This window comes from Rhipicephalus microplus, chromosome 1 (genome assembly GCF_043290135.1).
Source record: "Rhipicephalus microplus isolate Deutch F79 chromosome 1, USDA_Rmic, whole genome shotgun sequence".
NCBI lineage: Eukaryota > Metazoa > Arthropoda > Arachnida > Ixodida > Ixodidae > Rhipicephalus > Rhipicephalus microplus.
The window spans coordinates 100916011-100935999 of record NC_134700.1 but is presented as its reverse complement, the minus strand read 5'-3'; the positions used below and the strand labels follow the sequence as shown (position 1 = coordinate 100935999).

The following is a 19989-nucleotide window of genomic DNA, read 5'->3' as shown; positions in this document are numbered from 1 at the left end:
GTTGCGTCGGTTTATTAGCCGATCACGAATGGCGAAATGAGCAGCTTGACGTCGGAGAGATCGTGATACCGCAGTGGTTGACGATCCAGAGAGACAGTCAAAAAGGGAAGTGATCCATGGGTCCTTGTGTTGTTCACTGGCAAACGTGTCGAGGTCGAGAGATGCGACAGAGTTGGTACCAGTAGTTCTGCAGGCTGAGTCGGGAGGTTAAGGCGAATGGGACAGTGCGTCGGCGTCAGAATGCTTTCGTCCGCTGCGATAGATCACGTGAATGTCGTACTCCTGGATTTGCAGTGCCCACAGAGCTAGGCGGCCAGAAGGATCTTTCAATGTGGCGAGCCAACAAAGTGCATGGTGGTCCGTTACCAGGTCGAATGGGCAACCGTACAAATAATGGCGGAACTTGCGAAGCGCCCACACTAGCGCTAAGCACTGTTTTTCAGTGACGCGGTAATTGGCCTTAGCTTTAGTGAGCGTGCGACTCACATAAGCGACGACGTATTCGGAGTAGCCCGGCTTGCGCTGGGCGAGGACAGCGCCAAGACCAACCCCGCTAGCGTCTGGGTGAACATCCGTTGCAGCTTTTGGGTCGAAATGCCGTAGAATGGGAGGAGATGTTAGCAGGCTACGGAGCGTGGCGAACGCGACGTCGAAGTCAGGAGATCAGGATGAAAGGTCTGCGTCACCGCGTATGAGGTTGGTCATTGGTGACATGATCGACGCAAAATTTTGAACGAAGCGCCGGAAGTACGAGCATAGTCTGATGAAACTGCGTAATTCTTTCAGTGTAGTAGGTTTAGGGCACTCGGCGACTGCTCGCAGTTTTGCAGGGTCGGGTAGAACACCTTGCTTGGACACGATGTGCCCTAAGATGGACAGCTCTCGCACGGCGAAGTGGCACTTTTTAAGGTTCAGTTGGAGCCCAGCGTTGATTAAACACGTCGGAACCAGCTGGAGCCGAAGCAGATGTGTAGGAAAATCGGGAAAAAAAACGACAATGTCGTCGACACACAGACCACTTCAATCCACGCAGTGTGTTGTCCATGAGTCGTTCAAACGTGGCAGGGGCGTTACAAATCCCAAAAGGCATTACGTTAAATTCATACAGGCCATCTTGTGTAATGAACGCAGTTTTCTGGCGGTCAGCTTCTGCCATAGGAACCTGCCAGTATCTAGATCGTAAGTCTAAGGAGGAGAAGAATTCGGCTCCTTGGAGGCTATCAAGGGCGTCGTTAATGTGCGGTAATGGATAGACGTCTTTCCGCGTCACTTTGTTTAATTGCCGGTAGTCGACGCAAAATTGAATCGATCCATCCATCTTTCGAACTAGAACGACAGGAGATGCCCAAGGACTGTGTGATGGTTGAATAACGCAACGACGTAGCATCTCTTCGACCTGGTCGTTGATGACGTCACGTTCTGCAGCAGAGACACGGTATGGTCTTTGACGCAATGGCTGGTGCGAACCGGTGTCAATGTAGTCGTGCACTGCTGAAGTACGACCCTATTGCGGCTGAGAAACGTCAAATGGATTCGCGAAGGGCTGGAGGAGATTAAGAAGCTCGGCGCGTTCTTGAGCACTTAAGGTGTCGGCGATGGAACTCGAGATGGTGTCACTCGACGAGCATTCCAGTGGGGAAAGGGCATGAAGTTCGGTCGAGGCACTACTGCACAATTCGTCTGGCATGTTAAGGAATAAAGAAGAATCAACGTAATCCACTCGACCGAGACATTCGCCGGCAAGTAGCGTAAGCGGTGCAGAAAGTGGGTTGTGGACGAAAATGTTGCTTCGGCCAGCAGTGTAGCGAAAGGCAAAGAAACGGTTTTGCAGCTTATGAAAATGTCGGAAGGTGTAAACATTACCGTAGCATCGTTATGGTCATCACAGCAAACAGGGACAATGGCAAGAGAGGCTGGCGGAATTTCAGTGTCCTCACGTACGACAAGTTTTGGCGACCGCTCAAGGGTTTCGTGCAAAGGTTCGTCACACAGGTGCGAAAATTGAACTTCAGCACGTGCGCAGTCGATGATGGCATGATGATTTGACAGAAAGTCCCACCCGAGGAGAATGTCATGCGAGCACACTGAAAGGATGATGAACTCGACAACGTACATAAAGCCTTGGATGAATATGCGGGCCGTACAGGTGCCGAGAGGTCGAACTGGTTGTGCGCTAGCTGTGCGAAGCGATAGTCCAGAGAGCGGAGTGGTCACTTTGCGTAGGGAGCGGCAGAGCTGGGCGGCTATATACAGAAACAGCAGCACCTGTGTCGACGAGGGCAAAGGTAGAAACACCATCGACAGATATGGCGACGACGTTAGCAGGTGAAATGGGAGGACTTGAGCTTTTCGACGACGGCGCAGTTCTTGCCTCTGGAACTGCGGCGTTCAGTTTTCCCGGTGAGAGTAAGCGGGTCGAGGACGCATTGGGGACAGTGATCACCTGCGAGGAGATGGGGAGCGGGGAGAGTGAGTCTGAGGTGAGGGCTGGGGTGACTGAGACTCTGGAAGGTTAGTGTAGCCATACTGTGGTGAGGGATAGGAAGCAGGTATGTGCATGGGCTGTGGGTCATACGGTAACGGCCGAGTAGCGTCGTGGAGTGGTTGGAAGCAACGGCGACAATATCGTGCACGTGTCCTGGAGTACCGCAGGCGTAGCAGATCGGTCGATTGTCAGGAGTGCGCCAAGAATTTCTGACTCGCGGTGCGGCCCAAGGTGTCGAAAAAGGGGCGGAGTGGGGAGCAACTGAAGACATGGGTGGCAAATACTGCTGGCGGGGTCTGCTGCGTACCACCTGGGCATACGATAAGAGGCGCGGCCACTGGTTGCATAGCCGGCGCATGGGCAATAGGCATGACCACAGGCTGCTGGTGGGCAGCGACGGGAACAGCCTGAGCTACCTATTCGGCAATAACGTCACGGAGTGGTGAGGGCAGACGAGAGGATGGCGGCTGCTGCGTGAAGGGAATCAACGACAGTTGCCGAGCTACTTCTTCACGCACGAAGTCTTTAATCTCTTGCAGGGTTGGTCAGTGGTCGGGAACGGAAGTGAGACTGGAGAGCGAGTCGGCGTGTGAGAAAAATGGCCGAGTCAGGGCACGCTGCCTGCTCAACTCGTCGAAACTTTGACACAAAGTGACAAGTTCCGCAACGGTGGCAGGATTACGGGCCAGGAGCATCTGAAATGTGCCGTCATTTATTCCTTTGAGGATGTGTGTGAATCTTCTCTGACTCGGGCATGATGGTGTTCACACGGTTGCAATACCCAATAATGTCTTCGATGTAGCTGTTGAAAGATTCCGTTGGCTTCTGTGCGCGAGTCCGCAAGCGTTGTTCGGCTCTGGACTTGCGGACAGCGGGTCGGCCAAAAACGTCAGCAAACAATGTTTTGAAGATGGACCACGTCGTAATGTCGTTTTTGTGGTTGTTTTACCACATTTCGGCCGCGTCAGCGAGGTAAAAGATGACGTTAGTCAACTTGTCCGCGTCATTCCACTTGTTGTTTGCGCTCACCAGTTCGTAGTTGGTGAACCAGTCTTCCACGTCGGTCTCATTAGCTCCGCTAAAGACCTTCGCCTCTCGCAAGCGAAGAACGCCGGGGTTGCTGGAGGATGGAGTGGAAGAGCCAGGTTGCGCATCGTTGGCGGCCATGATGAGAGGTAGCGTTAGATTGCGCAGCTCCAGGTTTAGGCGATGACGAATGGCAGCACCCAGATTCAAGCGACGGGGAATGTCAGCACCCTCCATCAATTGAAAAGGGGGTTTATTGGCGTGTATTGTGACGGTGGCCCTACGACGAAAACACGATCGGCACAGTGCAATGGTCAAGCAGATGCCGTCGACGATCAGCACGAGGCGAGCGAGCGAAGCCCAGGACCCAGTACCCAAGCGGTGGCGATGTTGCTTGCCAACGATGCGTTTTCTTCTTCACAAATGGAACTAGTTGAACGTGCGTCAAAATCAACATGGATATCCGGCACTCGCAGATTCACGTCTACCTGGCACAGGCTTTCCAGCTTAAATCGAGGACATTACCGGGATATCTGCCCTCAATTGTACCCAAAATATTGTCTGGGCCTTCGTCATACGACTAATAAAGATGTTAACTACGAAACGTCAAATTGAAATCGAATTTTTGAGCGCGCTACAACATTGTATTTAGTTCACTCCTAGCAGACGCACTTCCAACTCTTGATCGAAATTGTAGTCAAGCCGTTCTGATAACATTAAGTGTGTTTGTATATGAAATTCGGGTGGTAGAGAATGCGCTGCGTGTGCTTGCGAGAAATACTGTGATGAATTTATATACAGAAAATATTTTAAAGTTGAAATGTACAAGCGCAGAGTGGTTCCTTCTCTAGACTTGTTGCGATAGCCGTCACCAAGACGTCAGGAGAAAGCTGCAAATGTGATGACGTGCGACTTGTCTACGGCAAACGTAAGGCAATTTTGAGAACGAATATAGGCACCGAACCACCGCGACCTCATGTGTTATGAAAACGTTTCAGCATCCTATGCCGAAGCATCAAAAACAAATGCCCCCTCTTCTCTACTTTAACGATGCTCATGGTCAGATTCATCCGAAGACGGTAGTCCTCCTTGCCGGGAAGCACATCTGCGCGTTTCGGTTGTTCTGATCCTGCCAACGGAGCTGACGCCCCATCGGTCTACCTATGTCACCATGCTCCCACGACACAATGTGTTGCTGTCCCGTAATAATTATTCCGGTCGTGACTGAAAGGTTTTTCTGCCACAATGGGGAAAATTTCGGAATCGCGAAATGGGGCGCATATTTTGTGAAATATTAAAAAAAATAACTGCGCATGCTGTCTTGCACTTGGAAGTCTTACCAGGCTCCCGAAGAAGTGGCTGTCCTCACAAAATAATAACGATATTGTGAAAGATTTCGATATCACGCCACGTTATGTAACAGATATATAACTGTCCCCAATATATCATTATATGCCGAGCTACCAACATTTTGAACCACTCAAGCGTCGATCACACTTTGGGATCATCTTAGGACGACATTATGTAACACCGGATGTGGTACCCGACCCGGAAACCGGGAAAACACCCGCTACGCATTTGTCATGCCCTTCGCCGAATAGGGTAGAACGCTAGAGCAAAACGTCACCACAGTTTTTTTGTTTTAATGCTTGCTAATCCAAAAGATCGCAGCGACATCAGGCGGTATAAACTGACAAACTACGCTTATACCTTTCTTGTAGCCTCCGCAATTAGTTCCGGCTGCACGCTGCCAGAGCTAATTGCGCAGGCCATGTCTTTTGGTCCTAATTTCATAGTGCCCTCAGGACTGCAGTAATACAATTTATAAGAAGAAACTGCATCCACGTGTCTCAGTCCGAGTGAAGCACATGCTTTTCTTTACAATCGTTTTTTTGGATACACTGCCGTTCTAGAAAATCAAACCCAGAGGGTATGATGGGGCATTCACACGTGTTCTACATTTAGGAAAAAAAGCTGTTTAATTAGGGCTCGATGTTATTACTACTTGCTGAAGGCAACTTTTTATCGATATGAATACTCCGGTATCTGCAAGTAGCTTCTAAGCACCGGTACATGTCACACACATAATGTGGCACCCAGAACTGCAGGTAATCTTGGATTGTGTTCAAGCAGCTTGGAGGGGTTACGACACCCAATTTTCAACCATATACTGTGTTGTGTCGGTTGATTCTTGTACGTTCACAGATAAGCTGGCGAAATTTGAGTGAATTTCGTCGAGCTATTAAGGTATAATCGAATGTTTTTATAAACGAGTAAGCGGCCTGAAAGTCTGGCAACCCTGGCGCGCTCGCTAGCCGTGACGTCATGAACCGTTTGTTGGGCGAGATGCTGTACGGTCTGCATCCCCGAGGACGATCGTGTTCCATGGTCAGCTGTACTTGCACTCAAAATGTTTCTGCGTTGTTCAAGTTGCCACTGGAACTGAATGACTTCCAGAGGTTGAACCAATGCCAACTCGTCACTCATGTAGCGTTGGTACTTGCAGCAAGCGATTTCAGAGGTCAAAAGGTGTCCTGTGAATGTGCAATGCGTATGCCGTTTTCCACTACGAATAAATAGTTATTGAAACTCCTCGCAGTTAGTGCCAGAGGTGAGCGTCACACTGACTATTTTTTTCTTTGAAGCGAATGCAATCGACAAAGTTCAAGCAAACATTCGGCCAAACTCATATCGTGAGTAACCTTAGTGATGCACTGACAAGCTGTTCGCTTCGGCTTATGTTTACATGTACCACACGCAATTACCGATGGAAAAACAATAATCCCGACGTGCAGCTTCGCTACGACCACTTATTTATTATGGCAGCACTGAAATTCGTTCATGCATGTATGCTAGCCAACAAAAAGAAAAATATGCACTCTTTGCCGATTCCGCGGCGCAAAGTAACACTTGCTCGCAAATGCAGCCTCGACATACCCCCGTATCCCAAGCTCGCTTTTCAACCTGACACGCTGGAAATAAAGCTAGTTATCATTGCGGACAACCGCCTGCCACAACGGCGAGGTTGTTGGCATCTTGGTTCCACCCTTGTTCGACGCTTGAGGTGGTGGTGATGGAGTTAAAGTTAAAATACGCAACGTACACGACGTCGTCGCCGCATATGGCGATATCACCGGTAACACTACGCTACAGTTGCAACACCCTGACACGTGCAGACCCTGCGGCAAGCAACCCTCGCAACACTGATCGCGTGCGGAAGGTGCTGTTTGGTAGCAGAAGACGACACTGCTCCTTCGTCTTGTGACGTCACGCTCGTCATGACAAAGTGGCGATCACCGGCGGTGGGCAGATTTTACAGCCGATAACTTATGTGGCTTATTTTGGACTGAAATAATCTCTTACAGTCCAGTTTTCACACGTGTACAGGCCTATTCGACCATCTACCTTCGTTTTTCGCAGAAAACTGCCAATTGTTGGGTGACCATGTCATGAACCCTTTGAGTGCGTACGAAGTACGGTAACCAAGGACAGATGCAATGCGTTTTGCTCTGTGCGCATAATCCCGGCTGAATGCGCAGTTTTGTGTTTCTTCATACCTCTGAATGTCGCGCGTCCCGTGTTCTGTCCCTGCGCACCTGCGGTCCTACTTCGTGTTAGGGTGATGAGTTGAGCTAAACCCGCTTTGATAGCTGAACAAAGAGCGCCTGTGTTAGTAGGCTTAATAATATCCGAGTTTCACGTGCCAAAACCAGGGTATGATTGTGAAGCATGGCTTAGTCGATGGGTATGAAAATTTTGACCTTCTGGTGTTTGTACTGTACTCCGACATCACACAGTACGCCTGCCTCTAGTATTTCGTCGGAGACGTAATGATAGGGCCACACCCACGACCAGTTTCTAGATTTAGGTGTGGGTTAAAACACTCCAGGTGGTCAAACTTACTTTCGTGGGCTCTCGCTACGGCGCGCGTCAAATTCGGCCTTACTTAGGAAAGGAAAATGATAAATTCTGGTGAAGTTGGAGCGTCTGTTTCACATCGAGTGCTCTGTTTGCAGCATGCGTGAGTGCGACCAGCTCTGCACTCGCGTCGGCATTCTGTCGGGCGGAGACTTCACGCGCGTCGGCGACACGGTGGCCCTGAAGCAGTCAGCCACCCAGGGCTGCACCATCGTGGTCAAGCTGACCGTGGAGCAGAGTGTGCAGGATGGCTCCATCAAGGAGATCAACCGGGGCATCAAGCGCGAATTCCCCCAGTCGGTCATCGCCGAAAAGCGAGAGGTGAGCGCGCGCACTTCTTCCCACTCGGATAACTTCATAAGCCACTTTGCTATGACCTTGGCGAATGATTCAGTGCGAGGGCCCTGTGACGGAAACATGCATAAGGTACGACAGGAAGCTCAAGGTAAATGACAGCGTATTCTGGCACGAGGCATTCGCCTATGCGAAGATGTGTGACGAATATGAAAGGAACGGGATTGGATTCGCGAGCCCAGCACACAAATAAATTACCTTACATTTCTCATAGATTTCGGAAAGTCGTATTATTCTGCATATGCGCAGACAGGTTGGTGTTATCTGGTACCTGGTTGCTGGTATCTAATCCACGAATTTCGGGTTAGCAGCCTTGTACCATAACCACTGCTCTACTGTGGTGGACAAGGCTTTTATGACTAATACGAAGCATTTCTCAAAGAATCCGTCGTTTCGTGTTTATCGCTACGACCGCCTACGTGTTCGATTTCGTGAGGCCGTTTAATTTTGATGTTGTGAAAATTGGCATTACATGACAAGAGGATCGGATGAACCTAAATGATATGCCAGAACAGGAAAAGTATGTCAATTATGTTATCTAAGTTCAGTGCATCTCAAATTGCCAAAATGTGCAGGACATGAAATTTATGTGCAGCGAACACAATTGACAGGGCACAACATGAAAATAATGCCATTTAAGTCGTGCACGTCATGATCTTCATGACAAATGGCCTCGTTGCTCTCGCAACCGGTTTATGTAGTTTGTACTGAACAAAATTAGGTTGGCATAACATGGGTGTGCAGCGAATGACAAGACCGTGAGATGAACCTAAATGACAGGCCAGGACATGAAAATTATGACGTGCATGGTATATACAGTATCAATTTTTATGAAAGGGAACATGGTGTCGCGTGGCCTGCGTGCTCCGGCGGCTGCTGGCAGCGCGTTCAAGCGGGAGCGAAAGGAACCAGTCTCTTTTCACGTCATCTCGCGGTGAGCAAAACAACCATTTGTTGCTGGTATAGAATGGCAAGATTGCACCCACCATTCGTCAAGGCTCGCGCGTAATCGCCTTCAAGGGGTAGGGCGTCGCAGTCTGGCCGCTGGTGACGCGAGAAGAGACTGTGGTTGACGCGAGTTGACGCGAGTTGACGCGAGTTGACGCGAGTTGACGCGAGTAGAGAATAGACAAACCCCAGCACGTACAACGTAGACCTCATCTCGACTTGAAGCATAATAGGTGCCGCCATTAGTTGGGCGAATATGCAGCACAAGGAACTGCACTTGAAGGTTGTGAAAATGGTTTATTGTCCTTGTCACTGTCAAAGGAAATGAACTGCCTATGCATGTATCATGCAGGTGCAGTAGTAGTTGCCTGGTATTGTTTACCATGTTCTACTTGTCAGGTGTTTTTTGTTACTAATGCAAGGAGAAATATGCCTATGCCACAAAAGCATGGAGCATAAAATTCCTAACTTTTGACGGAAATGGTTTGAAGTTAGCATAGTGTACGCCTTGTTTCTTCTCTAGGTAATTAAGCCAACAGACAATGAACCAGGATGGCGAGTGTTCAACACTTGGCACAATGGCTATGACTGGCACTGGCCAACACTCCCAGATATATGCGCCCAGAAATACCCTATAAAAGTGGATGAGGGAATGGCCGCCGTCAAAGATCAATTGGCAGAACATTGGATTAGTCATCTGGAGGTTGTAGGTTCAGTCCCTACTGAGGGCAACTTGTTTTTCATCTATTTAATTCTTTTCCCTTCAACTCATAACTACCGTATTACGGTTAAAAACTAGAGATACTGTGCCCCATGCTTTTCATAGCTTCACTAGGTTGTGCCTAAAGGAGAAACGAACCATTCCCCCTGTTTTATTGTTTCTGCTCAGCATCGTTGTACCGGTTGTGTTAGATGGGAAAATTCTGCAATATGACATACAACCAAACCCCAAATTTTACTGTGGGAGAATTCTGCATAACATACACACCTATGACAGCAAGATGTGGTGTCAGCGGCAGGCCTTCGATTGCACCTTGAGCTGCATGCTGGAAATTCACAAGATATAAGCTTGATAACTAAGCCTTGCACCGGACACCAGAAAGGGTAAACATTTTACGAAATAAAAATGACATCACAAACGGAACTGTCCTGCAACTAGCTGCCAACACAATAATATGTACGACTTTCCATGATGCATGAATACAACAAAAGTGGAGGTCACTAGTCACCGATCGAAATGATAATGACTAGCACCGTCCTCTTGTAGCGGCCTACACCTTTCCTCAGCGCATCGCATTGGCATGGTAACAAAGCGCCATTACATTTGTTGGATTAGATGTTACACCCTCAACAAACGTAGCTTGAAATGCTTTTCATCATCATGTTAACTAAACCAGTATACCCCATTCTATGAAACATCAGAAAAATGTTAAAAATTTTTGCATTTAATGTTTTGCGCATGCGAGGCATTAATATATGAAAAATAAATTGTCCAGTATGGCTTTTATTGTGTAGTTACAAATGATCAACCTTGCTATTTATATTGCTCAAAAGAGTGAACAAATGCAATCAAAGGTGAACCAGAAATGAACAAGAAATATCAATGTTTATTCAGCTTATTATTATGACATCATTTGTCTTGCCACAAGCGTTACATTTTGGGGTAAGTCGATTTTGGAAGACCTGCTGGGGCTAAATGCTGATGTCCTGGATGGATGGAAGGTTCTTTATTGAGAAATAGGGAGGCGCAGGTCCTCTGTGGGTATAGGAAGGACTTTGTTCGACTGCAACAATTGTTCACAGTGCCTTAGGAATTTCCATTATTCAAGCAGTAGTCATTTGTACTAAGGCGGTGTGTGGTCAGTACTATGGTTTGTCAGTCTTCCTTAACAACCCTAGTCAGGCCACCCTGACTTCCATATTACGCAAATAGTAGCTGTGTGTCCGGATCTGTAAGCAGCGCTTCACGATAATTCATGCATTGCAAAGCCTGTATGGCCACTCGCCCTTTGTCGAATGCATAAAATTGCCATAAGTGGGGAAGGTATGCGTGGCGTACAGTCTGAAGTGTGTGCATTTCGAGGAATACACGTAGAAATGGGAACAGAAAGTACTTGATATCTTTTGTATACTACACACGTAATACATAACACAAGGGTTTGTGAAGTGCATTGTTGAACTAGCTAATTTGTTACGATTTAGATAGAGCACCAGAGATCATGAAGGACGAAGAAACCTCAAGGTGATTGCAAAGTACACTGCGATAGTGTAATGTCTATTCACCTGTGTTCTTTGGTACTATTCTAAGCCATTAGACATCAGGAAATAGTAGATAACTGATGAACATACCGGAATACCGAATGAAATGACATCACTTTGCTGTTGTTCTCGCTGAAAAAGGCACACAGCAGCTCCAGCATGAAGTAGTGCCTTGGCACCAGCTGCCCTTCCTTGTAGGTAGCCGACGTGATCTTCTGAAGTAGTGGGCGCATTTCCTTCTTCGACATCTTGAGCATATAGTCAATAATTTTGGGCCCTTTGAGTGTCAGCTCACAGATAAATGACTCACAAAAGGAAAAGCCGACAAGGGTCTCAACATGTCTAAAGAAATGAGACTCCTCAAGAAGGTTCGGCCATAGTTCTTGGATGTTCTGTATAGTTAGTTTACCTTCGTTAATACCTTTCCGTTGCAGTGGGTATGTCTGTGCCATCAGCTTTGAGATTTCATTAGGGAACGTCAAGCTAGTTTGCAGAAGCAGGCCCCTTTTTTCTGTCAAGCTCGCCCACGTTTCTGGACTACAGTCAGGCTGCCATGCCACGCAACCGTGGGTATCTTGTGGGCCACTGAACCTTTTCGTTGAAACCTCATCTGCCTGATGCAACAAATCATCAACTGTTCACTTAGCATTTCGGTTCAGCCACCTCCTGTTTTCAAGAAATGTTGACAACTGACGAGAAAATGAGGCACTTCCATCCCCAATAAGATCACCAGCCCACGTCAGGTCAGCAAATGAATGTGTATATTTATCAGCCACAAGGCGTGCCACACGTTTGACTGCTGCCATGCCTGGAGACGGGTCTAACTTCGCAAGTGACGTCCCCAGCACCTTCACTACGTGGCGCCTCATCTGGGGCGTTGGCCTTAGTCCATTTTCATAATCCTTTCTAAGTTCTTCAGGAAGGTCAGTCCAAGTCGCCTGGAATTCATTGATGCTGTGAGGGGTCTGTGACGGGTTGATGCTGTGACTGGTCTTTCCACTGCAACAGATGCATTTTGCGGTACTACACTTGTAACATTGCTGTTTGAGGGCTCACTACTTAAATTGGCCTTCACTCGAATAAGGAGTTTTCGGTCATAAAACATCTTGAGATGGGGCTTAAGGTCCTCTGCCTCGAGGTAAATTAGGTCTTTTGCATTTTGGTAGCCCTCAGAGTCTAGGTAGGTGGCAAGATCTGAGAGTTCCTCGTCAGTAATTTTAGGCACCAGTCTCTGTACTGCCGACGTGATTGACTCCATTACCTGATATAAAATACACATTGAAAATTTGGCTTCATTTATTTGGTGCACAAACATAAAATAACACAGCAAACACTCAACTAATCACAAAACTATTAACAAAGAGTCCAAGTATATGCTTTCACACATAAAACACACATAATTATTACACATAGTTCTTACACATAATGAATATAGTCATCATCGTGATTCAGAGTCAAAACGTTCTCACACCCACAGACAAAGAAATTCAAAGAACTTCTATGAACAAGCTGTTCATATGCTACACACACTGAATCCTCACTGGAGAACGTGACTATCTCTAGCCCTCTTCCACTCCATTCTTCTATTGTGCAATCTGTTTTTACAAAAGCAATGTCTTTTCCAACAGACACACAACACGTAATTTTGACTCCTCTTGAACAATTATGCTTGCTATACAGGATGACAGATCCAGCTTCATAAGTAGTACCATTGAACGTAAGACGACGGCTCAGTTGGGCCGACTCTGGCACTGCAGATTCCACTGCATGTACTATTTTGGCATCTATAATGGGTGAGTGAAGTTCGAAACAGCTTTCTTGCAACAGATTGTCAGGCAATAAATTTCCCGCTCTGCAGTATGCCTGAAGCATTTCATGCTTTATTGACATCGTTCGAGTTATGTTATTGAAGTTTTGAGAGCTCCGAATTATTTATTTATTTATTTATTTAGCAATACTGCTAGCCCCAACATGGGGCCATAGCAGAGTGGGTGTACATAGTACAAAAAATCAACAATACAATACTGCAGTCAACACAGAACAAAGCACTTCAAACAACATAAAAAATGTTTCACGTGAAAAAAAAACTAGTCAGATATACATTTTTCAAATGCCTCGATACTGGCTGTTTCAGCAATTTTGCTGTCAAGCTCATTCCATTCTTTGGCAGTGCGCGGAAAAAAGGAATACTTGAAAGTATTATTATTGGGCTTCCTACATCAAACGAAATTATTCGTTTGATGTAGGAATGCTTGCTCTCAAATCGCAGAGTTGATGCGTGAGATAGCGGACTAAAACGGTAGCAGAGCTCGGGGTAATGACAGAGAAAATTACGTTTAGGCCTCAGTGGTACATGCGCAAAAATACGAAGTCTTTCATAGATGTAGTCATCGATCAGCACTCTGAGGTACGCAACCTGGGTAACATGGAGTGTGGGAGATATAAGAATAAGAACAATCATTTTTAACATTAGACACAAGTTCCATACCTCATCCTCACACTCCACTATATTGCCATTGATGAGGACAGGGAGCAGTCTTGTAAAGTAAGACACCTCAACTGCCTGTCCACGCACTTTGCAGGTCTTGTCATTCACGAGTGATGCTGGCCTGCTCGCTGCATCATGATGACAAAGAGATATATTTCTCATTCGTTCATTCAGCTTTGCAACTGTGAACCATTTTTTTTCAAGGACGAAGTGTTTAACATCTAATGTTAAGTCAAACGGAGCAATCCTTTCTGAAATGTCATGGGCAATGCATGGTGGTAGTCCTGTTGTGACATGGAATGATTTCAAGGCATTAAAAGCAGAGTTGAACTTAACTCCCTTTGCCAAATCATGCTGTCCCTGTTCGGCCATGTTCACGTGATTCCTGTGCTTATCGCGTGAGCGTTCTGATCCAATAAAATGATGATTTTTCTTGAACTCATCCTTTGTGATCTCACAGTACCGACAAAAGTACTGTGAAGTAGAGACGTTTTCGGTAAAGCTACCAATTCCATGGCTTCCCAAATTATCCCCCAAAATGGAAACCAAGGTACATTTGAAGTGTTCCTTTCCGACATTGATGCCAGTGCTTTCTAGATATTTAAGCTATTCGAGAATTCTCTTCATAACATCATGGTGGCGCAGCTTCACTTGTGTTGCCTCATAAAATACCATCACTAACTGGATGTTATGTACCTTAGTGGTAAAATGTGAAGGAAGGTTCGCAACAGTATAATACATGCCCATGATTTTGTGCTTTTTTCTAGCCGATCCAAGTGGATTTGAAACTTCAAATGCATCCTGGTACAGGAGCAGTTGAACAGCTGTAGTGTTCCGTTTCAAAAAGGAAGATTCCTGGCAAAGAGTACCATTACTAAAAGTAGGAAGATACTCGCTATCGCAAACTTTGCTCTTGGTTAGCTCTTGCCGCACCATGTCATTCGAAAAAATGGCTTTAGGAGATTGCCTGATTGGTACGTAGTGACAGCTTCGTTCATTCCTAAAGCTCACCTCAAGAGGTTCTATCTTGCTGAATTCTTTTTTATAGAAGTCCTGCCGCGTATATTAGGTTCTCAGCACACCATCAACTGGATTAAATGGTGTTTCTTCGTTACTGAGTGATGACAGGATCTCGGCAGATGTTTCTTCACCTATGTTGTGTTCTTCAAGTATCTTTCCAATAGCTTGAAGCCTGTGGTCTTGTGACTGTGAACTCATGAAGTTGATTTCTTTACTGATAATCTGTGCCACAAATGACGGTACAAGGTGAAATGATTCTAACTTCATTAAAAATAGGGCAGCATTTCTTATCTGCCACGACTGCACAAACGAGTTAGGAACATTTGGAGGTAATATTTCAACAGTGGTGCATGGCACGTCCCCACTGGCAAGTGTTTCAAGGTCACCTCCATCAAATTGTGCCTCACAGTGACTCTGATAGCCACTACTGCCATGATGACAGCTCACATGTGATGTGAACAACTTCGTATTTGTGAACATCTTCTTGCAGTCGATGAAACGACATGGCGTAGCAATGCCAGAGGAAATGTGTCGCTTAACATGTCGAACAACATCTTGTCTCAAAAGGAAGTGGGCATTACAGAACGTGTGAGGGCAGTTGAATGTTTCCTTCGGGAAAGTGGGAGGAGCACTGGTGTGAGGTTCATGAATTCGTGAAACATGAACGCGTAGTGCATTAAATGTTTTAAAACATTTAGAAGAGTGCTCATTCACACATGGTATGCTAACATTACGAACATTCAAATGGATTCTGTAATGTCTCTCATAGTCAAATTGGGCACCGGAATGTGGCAACAATGACAAATATACATGACTACACATGAATGTTTCCAGGAATATTGAACGCAGAAACAGTGCGTAGGCCAGCGATATCGTACAGCTGTAGTTCAGCTGCATGCATTCCTTTCCTGCGCATTAGGCATTTGAGTTACTAGAACGAAACACATTACTGAGGACCTTAGTGAAAACCAGTAGATAATGAAGACAAAGAAGATATAGGGGATGTTAACTGTTTTAAGCGTATTATATTATTTGTGATATAGATGAGAAGAAATTAATGTGAACAGCAAGTTGTCTTTTAGTTCAGTTTGCTTTCTTTACATCTTCACCACGATACACCTAAAAGCAGTACAGTTAAAAGTCACCTGTACCTTCCTTGGCTTCATTTTCTGTTGGTTTTCGATAAGGTTATGTCAAACAAATTTAAATTCTCCTCGTTCATTACTAAGGACCAATATCATCTTCATCAGTAATGTAGAAATTAACACAAGTGTATTAAAACATGCACAAGAACACCATCCTCAGATATTACCTTGCTAATGAAGCAAGCTTCCTTGTTGCCATAGCAGCACCTGCAATCACTCCGTTTAAAACTGATGCATACAGCCTCCAACCTGTGATAAATGAAGCAAACCAGTAGATTACTTTAAATAAAGGCACCTTATCACCCATGCAAAATAACTTGCTAGATTTGATTACAACGTTGACGAATTTGCTTTGTGTAGCTTACTCAACGCACATGCATTTAATGAGGCTTCAAACCCCCGTACAACACCTCCCGTGGTGATGACGTCAGTGCCATTTAATTAATTTCTGTGCCTGAATATGCCAAATTTTTCGAAACCAAGATAGCACGCTCACCCCAATCAATGTACATGGTTTTTTTCAACTTCAGAAAACTTGATTTCTTAACTTCATTGCTAATAATATTCCTCACGGTTATTATATGACGTGCACTTTTTATGTTCTACTGTTTATTCCATCACACCCGATGGTAAAACTGTTTGCCGGATGGGTCATAAAGGACAAAGAGCAGATGAGCATTTTCGTCTCACCTCGGCCGAGAACACCAAATTAATTCTAGACACATATACTGACGGAATGGACACAGTTAAACTTCAACTTGTGAATACAGGAATGATAGAAAAACCATTGCACGAGGGCACACTTCTGTAGACAGCGAAGTGCCATGAACATTAATCGCTTATGCTATGCATGGTGTCCTTAATTTTACTCAATGTGAGCCAATAAGCTTTGTGCGAGTAGCGGCTTTTATTTATTTTCACTGACAGCACGCGGGAAAATGGTCGTCTTACGCCCACATCGTATCGATCGAATCCATACTCATCAATGCGGCGCCTGCACGTATAGTACAACCTGCAGCACCCGCCGCGGCAGCAAGGCACATTTGAGATCTGCAGACAACACCAAACGAAGAACGTACTGCAATACGAGCATGACAGGCGCGCGGCCGAAAGAAACGAGATACGCCAAGCCCGACTGGCCGAAGTACACACGTAGCATACAAGCGCCACAGAGCTGTCAACTTCCAGTGCCTGGCCAGACTATCGGCTGCGACCAATTTTCCCCACTGAGTTCAGCTGATGCTTCGTGTTCTTTCCTGACATCCCCGAAATCTCAATAACTAGGGCACAAGCCTTTTTGTGCCAGAATGGTACTACTTTCTGCAAACCTGGCGCGAGCATGGCTCGGCACTAATCCCCGAATTTTGCAAGAATGACAGCTTGGAAAGAATACTCATCTTTTGCAGGCGCATTAGCTTCGGGGCTGTGCTTTCTGGAACACGGTTTCCAAAATGTGTCACCTCCAAAACGCAAACTAATTCAGTCAATTGAGTACAACCGCAACGCGCACGCGGTTTCTGCAATACAACGAAAAGAGACAAAAAAAAAAAAAAACACGCGGTAGCAATGGCAGTGACGGTGGGTCGGGACTCGGGGATAAGCGGGAGAGAGACGGCGCGCCGACAACCGAAACACGTGTTGAGTGACGTCCCGTGACGTATCCTGTACGGAAACCAACCAAAGCGCCCGCGGGGTCTTGCTCACCTCCTCTTTGCTCTCTCTCCGCTACTATTGACGGCGGTTTTGCCGTTTTCTTCATGTGACGCCGGTAGCTTGTCAAAAATGATAAAGAAATGGCCATCAAAACGACGAGTAGCTTTTACAGTGTATAGACACAAATTTTATGGTACAAAATTGGTGAGGGTATTTTCAGTGGTGCATTGCAGTGGTGACATGATCGTAACTAAAGCTTCAGAATATTTCTGTATTTCTCTTTTTAAATGTTAGGCATGCTAATTTGGCTTGCACATGTTTAACAAAGCCGTGTCACTCAGCTCCGACAAGCATAGGTTGTATTTGGTCGAAGGACGCTATAGCTTTAAATTCTCACATAGGTGACTCGGCCTGAGTGGTCTCGTCACGTTGAAGGATCACCGCTCATTCCTGAAGTGGAATCATACGCCGGCCAAGACTTTCGAAAGAAAAAAAAATGTCCAAGTTGGCTTGCGAATCCGACTGCTGGAAATGTCGAAAATTAAATTTAGAGATGCCCCCTACGAGCTAAAAAAGGGCTTTAACCACACGGCCACAGGAGCGTCTCAAAATTGTGTCGGCCGGCAACCCATAAAAAATAGGAATTGGGTTAATAACGGCTAGCGCAGCCGTTTACGGTGGTGGCATTGAGTTACTGTATACGAACCTCTAATGGTAACTAGACAGTGGCCGAGGTGGTAGCGACATCTTGCAGCATTTTCCACTACAAAGTACTCAAAAGAGGGCATCATCGTTGTGCCAAACCTGTATAAATCGTCGCAAACGTCACTGATGTGGCTCGAATGACTTTAGTGGCAGGAATATATCACGAGTACAAGATAACCCCTTAGTGATATCGTTCGGCGATTACTTGAAGAAGATAAGTGCTTCGCGGCCTGGTTGAAGACGTATATGCCGTAATAGGGAATGGCGTCTGTGCGCTTCTTGCCTGTGCAGGATCAGATGCGCTACCGTCTGAAGCCGAACGCTGACTACCCCCTTATATGGAGTGAGGTGATCTTCAAACTGCACACGCTCCAGCAGGAGATCAAGTTTGAAGATTTTCTGGTCAACGACACATCGCTTGGCGAGGTCTTCATCGGATTCGCACGCGAGCGGAAAATGGTGGACTTTGGCGAGAACCAGATCCGTTTCTTTCAAAAGGACGAGCCTCCCACGGTGGTCGTCATGCCGCCTAATTAAATGCGCACGCGTTATGTAATCGAGTTGGTGTGTGCCAATAGTTACACGTGTGAGAACCGATCGGTGATCGCGCTTAATTTTATGCTAAAGAACCACCACTCTCGATGGCGTAGCTTTTATGGCACTGTTAAGTGCCACAAATAAACGAGGTCAGTTCGCAGATTAAGTTTGGGCCACCACATTATGGTATATTTAGTAATGGTTTATGGCGGCATAAATAATTTTTAGCACGAAGAAATCAAGCAATGAGTTAATTTCACATCTAGGCATGCATACACGTATGCATTATAGTATGAGCACAGACTTCATTTACTGCCGACGTTTTTTTACGTTGTTTTTTGGCATGTTTGATAAACGACCAGAAATATTCAAGCTATTGTTTTATCTTTTTACTAAGACAGTGGGAACAGCTGCTATTGAAGCCCTTATTTTCGTATGTAGCCTTTTATGATTTTTATTATCTTTCTCGTTTGTCATGCCGCATTTCTGATCTATTTTGTATGCAATTTCCTAACAGCAGAAATACTGCTGCTGCCTATGTAATATTTAATGATAGTGAATATGAACACGCAAGGTTGCCGTGTACCATGTACTTAATAAATTAATACGCATATCGCTGCACGCATTCTTAACCATAGCTAATTTACGTAAACATGTAGGCATAGACGTGCACTGGTGTCTTCCATTATGAGTAAAAGGAAAAACACGTGCAGGGTTTTCCCCTTTCCTTGTAGGTTCGCGTGCTTCAGAAACTTTATCTTCCGCTTCTATTTTTATTTGTGGCTTTTATTTATATATAACATACATATCCGGCACATGAAGGGGACGGTGCGGCAAATAACAGTACAAAAAAGAGATGCACATTTAAAAGAAATGATGGTGTGCCTCTCATGTCGACTGGCTTTTGGTTCCCACAATCACGATCGTGAAGGTGGGAAATAAACAATTAGTTGAATGTAACATAAGGTGCTTTCGGTTTGTCATTGTCGTAGAAACACATATTTAGCCACAGCTCTGTGCAGTAAAAATTATCTGAAAGGTCTAACTGGATAAAATTAGGGGGCAGAGCTTGCACTTCTCCTAATTTTGGGAGGTGCGGCCACCTCCCCAGCCCCCTCTTGCGCGATGGCTATGCACGAGATGTACCCCTTATACCATGTGTGTAATAGATATCTGTGTTACAGCTAATAATATTTTTTGCGAGTGTTTCTTGGCACTCGGTGACGATGCGCAATGGCGACATCCATGGAGGGCGTGGACTCTCAGCGCCACACTACAACCCTTACAGAAATGCCATATATGGCACTTACATAAGTTATATCTGGCCACATACAAGCATAAGTGTAACATATGTGGCTTCCGTTTACCATATATGGATGTATATCTGGCGGGGTCGAGCACTCTACATAATTTTACGCAAGCCGACAAATAAACTGGTATGATGCATGAGG

General features: G+C 45.8%; 1 protein-coding gene across 2 annotated transcripts in view; it reads left to right on the top strand.

Moving 5' to 3' along the window:
- LOC142796201 (phospholipid-transporting ATPase ABCA3-like) overlaps nucleotides 1-19643 on the top strand; it is a 25186-nt gene extending 5543 nt beyond the window's left edge. For both annotated transcript variants that reach the window (XM_075886360.1, XM_075886357.1), the window contains 2 exons: nucleotides 7528-7750; nucleotides 18293-19643. In XM_075886360.1, coding sequence (XP_075742475.1) covers nucleotides 7528-7750; nucleotides 18293-18538 — 469 coding nt within the window. In that variant the 3' untranslated portion in view covers nucleotides 18539-19643. The remainder of the gene's footprint in view (nucleotides 1-7527; nucleotides 7751-18292) is intronic.
- Nucleotides 19644-19989: the final 346 nt, after the last annotated feature.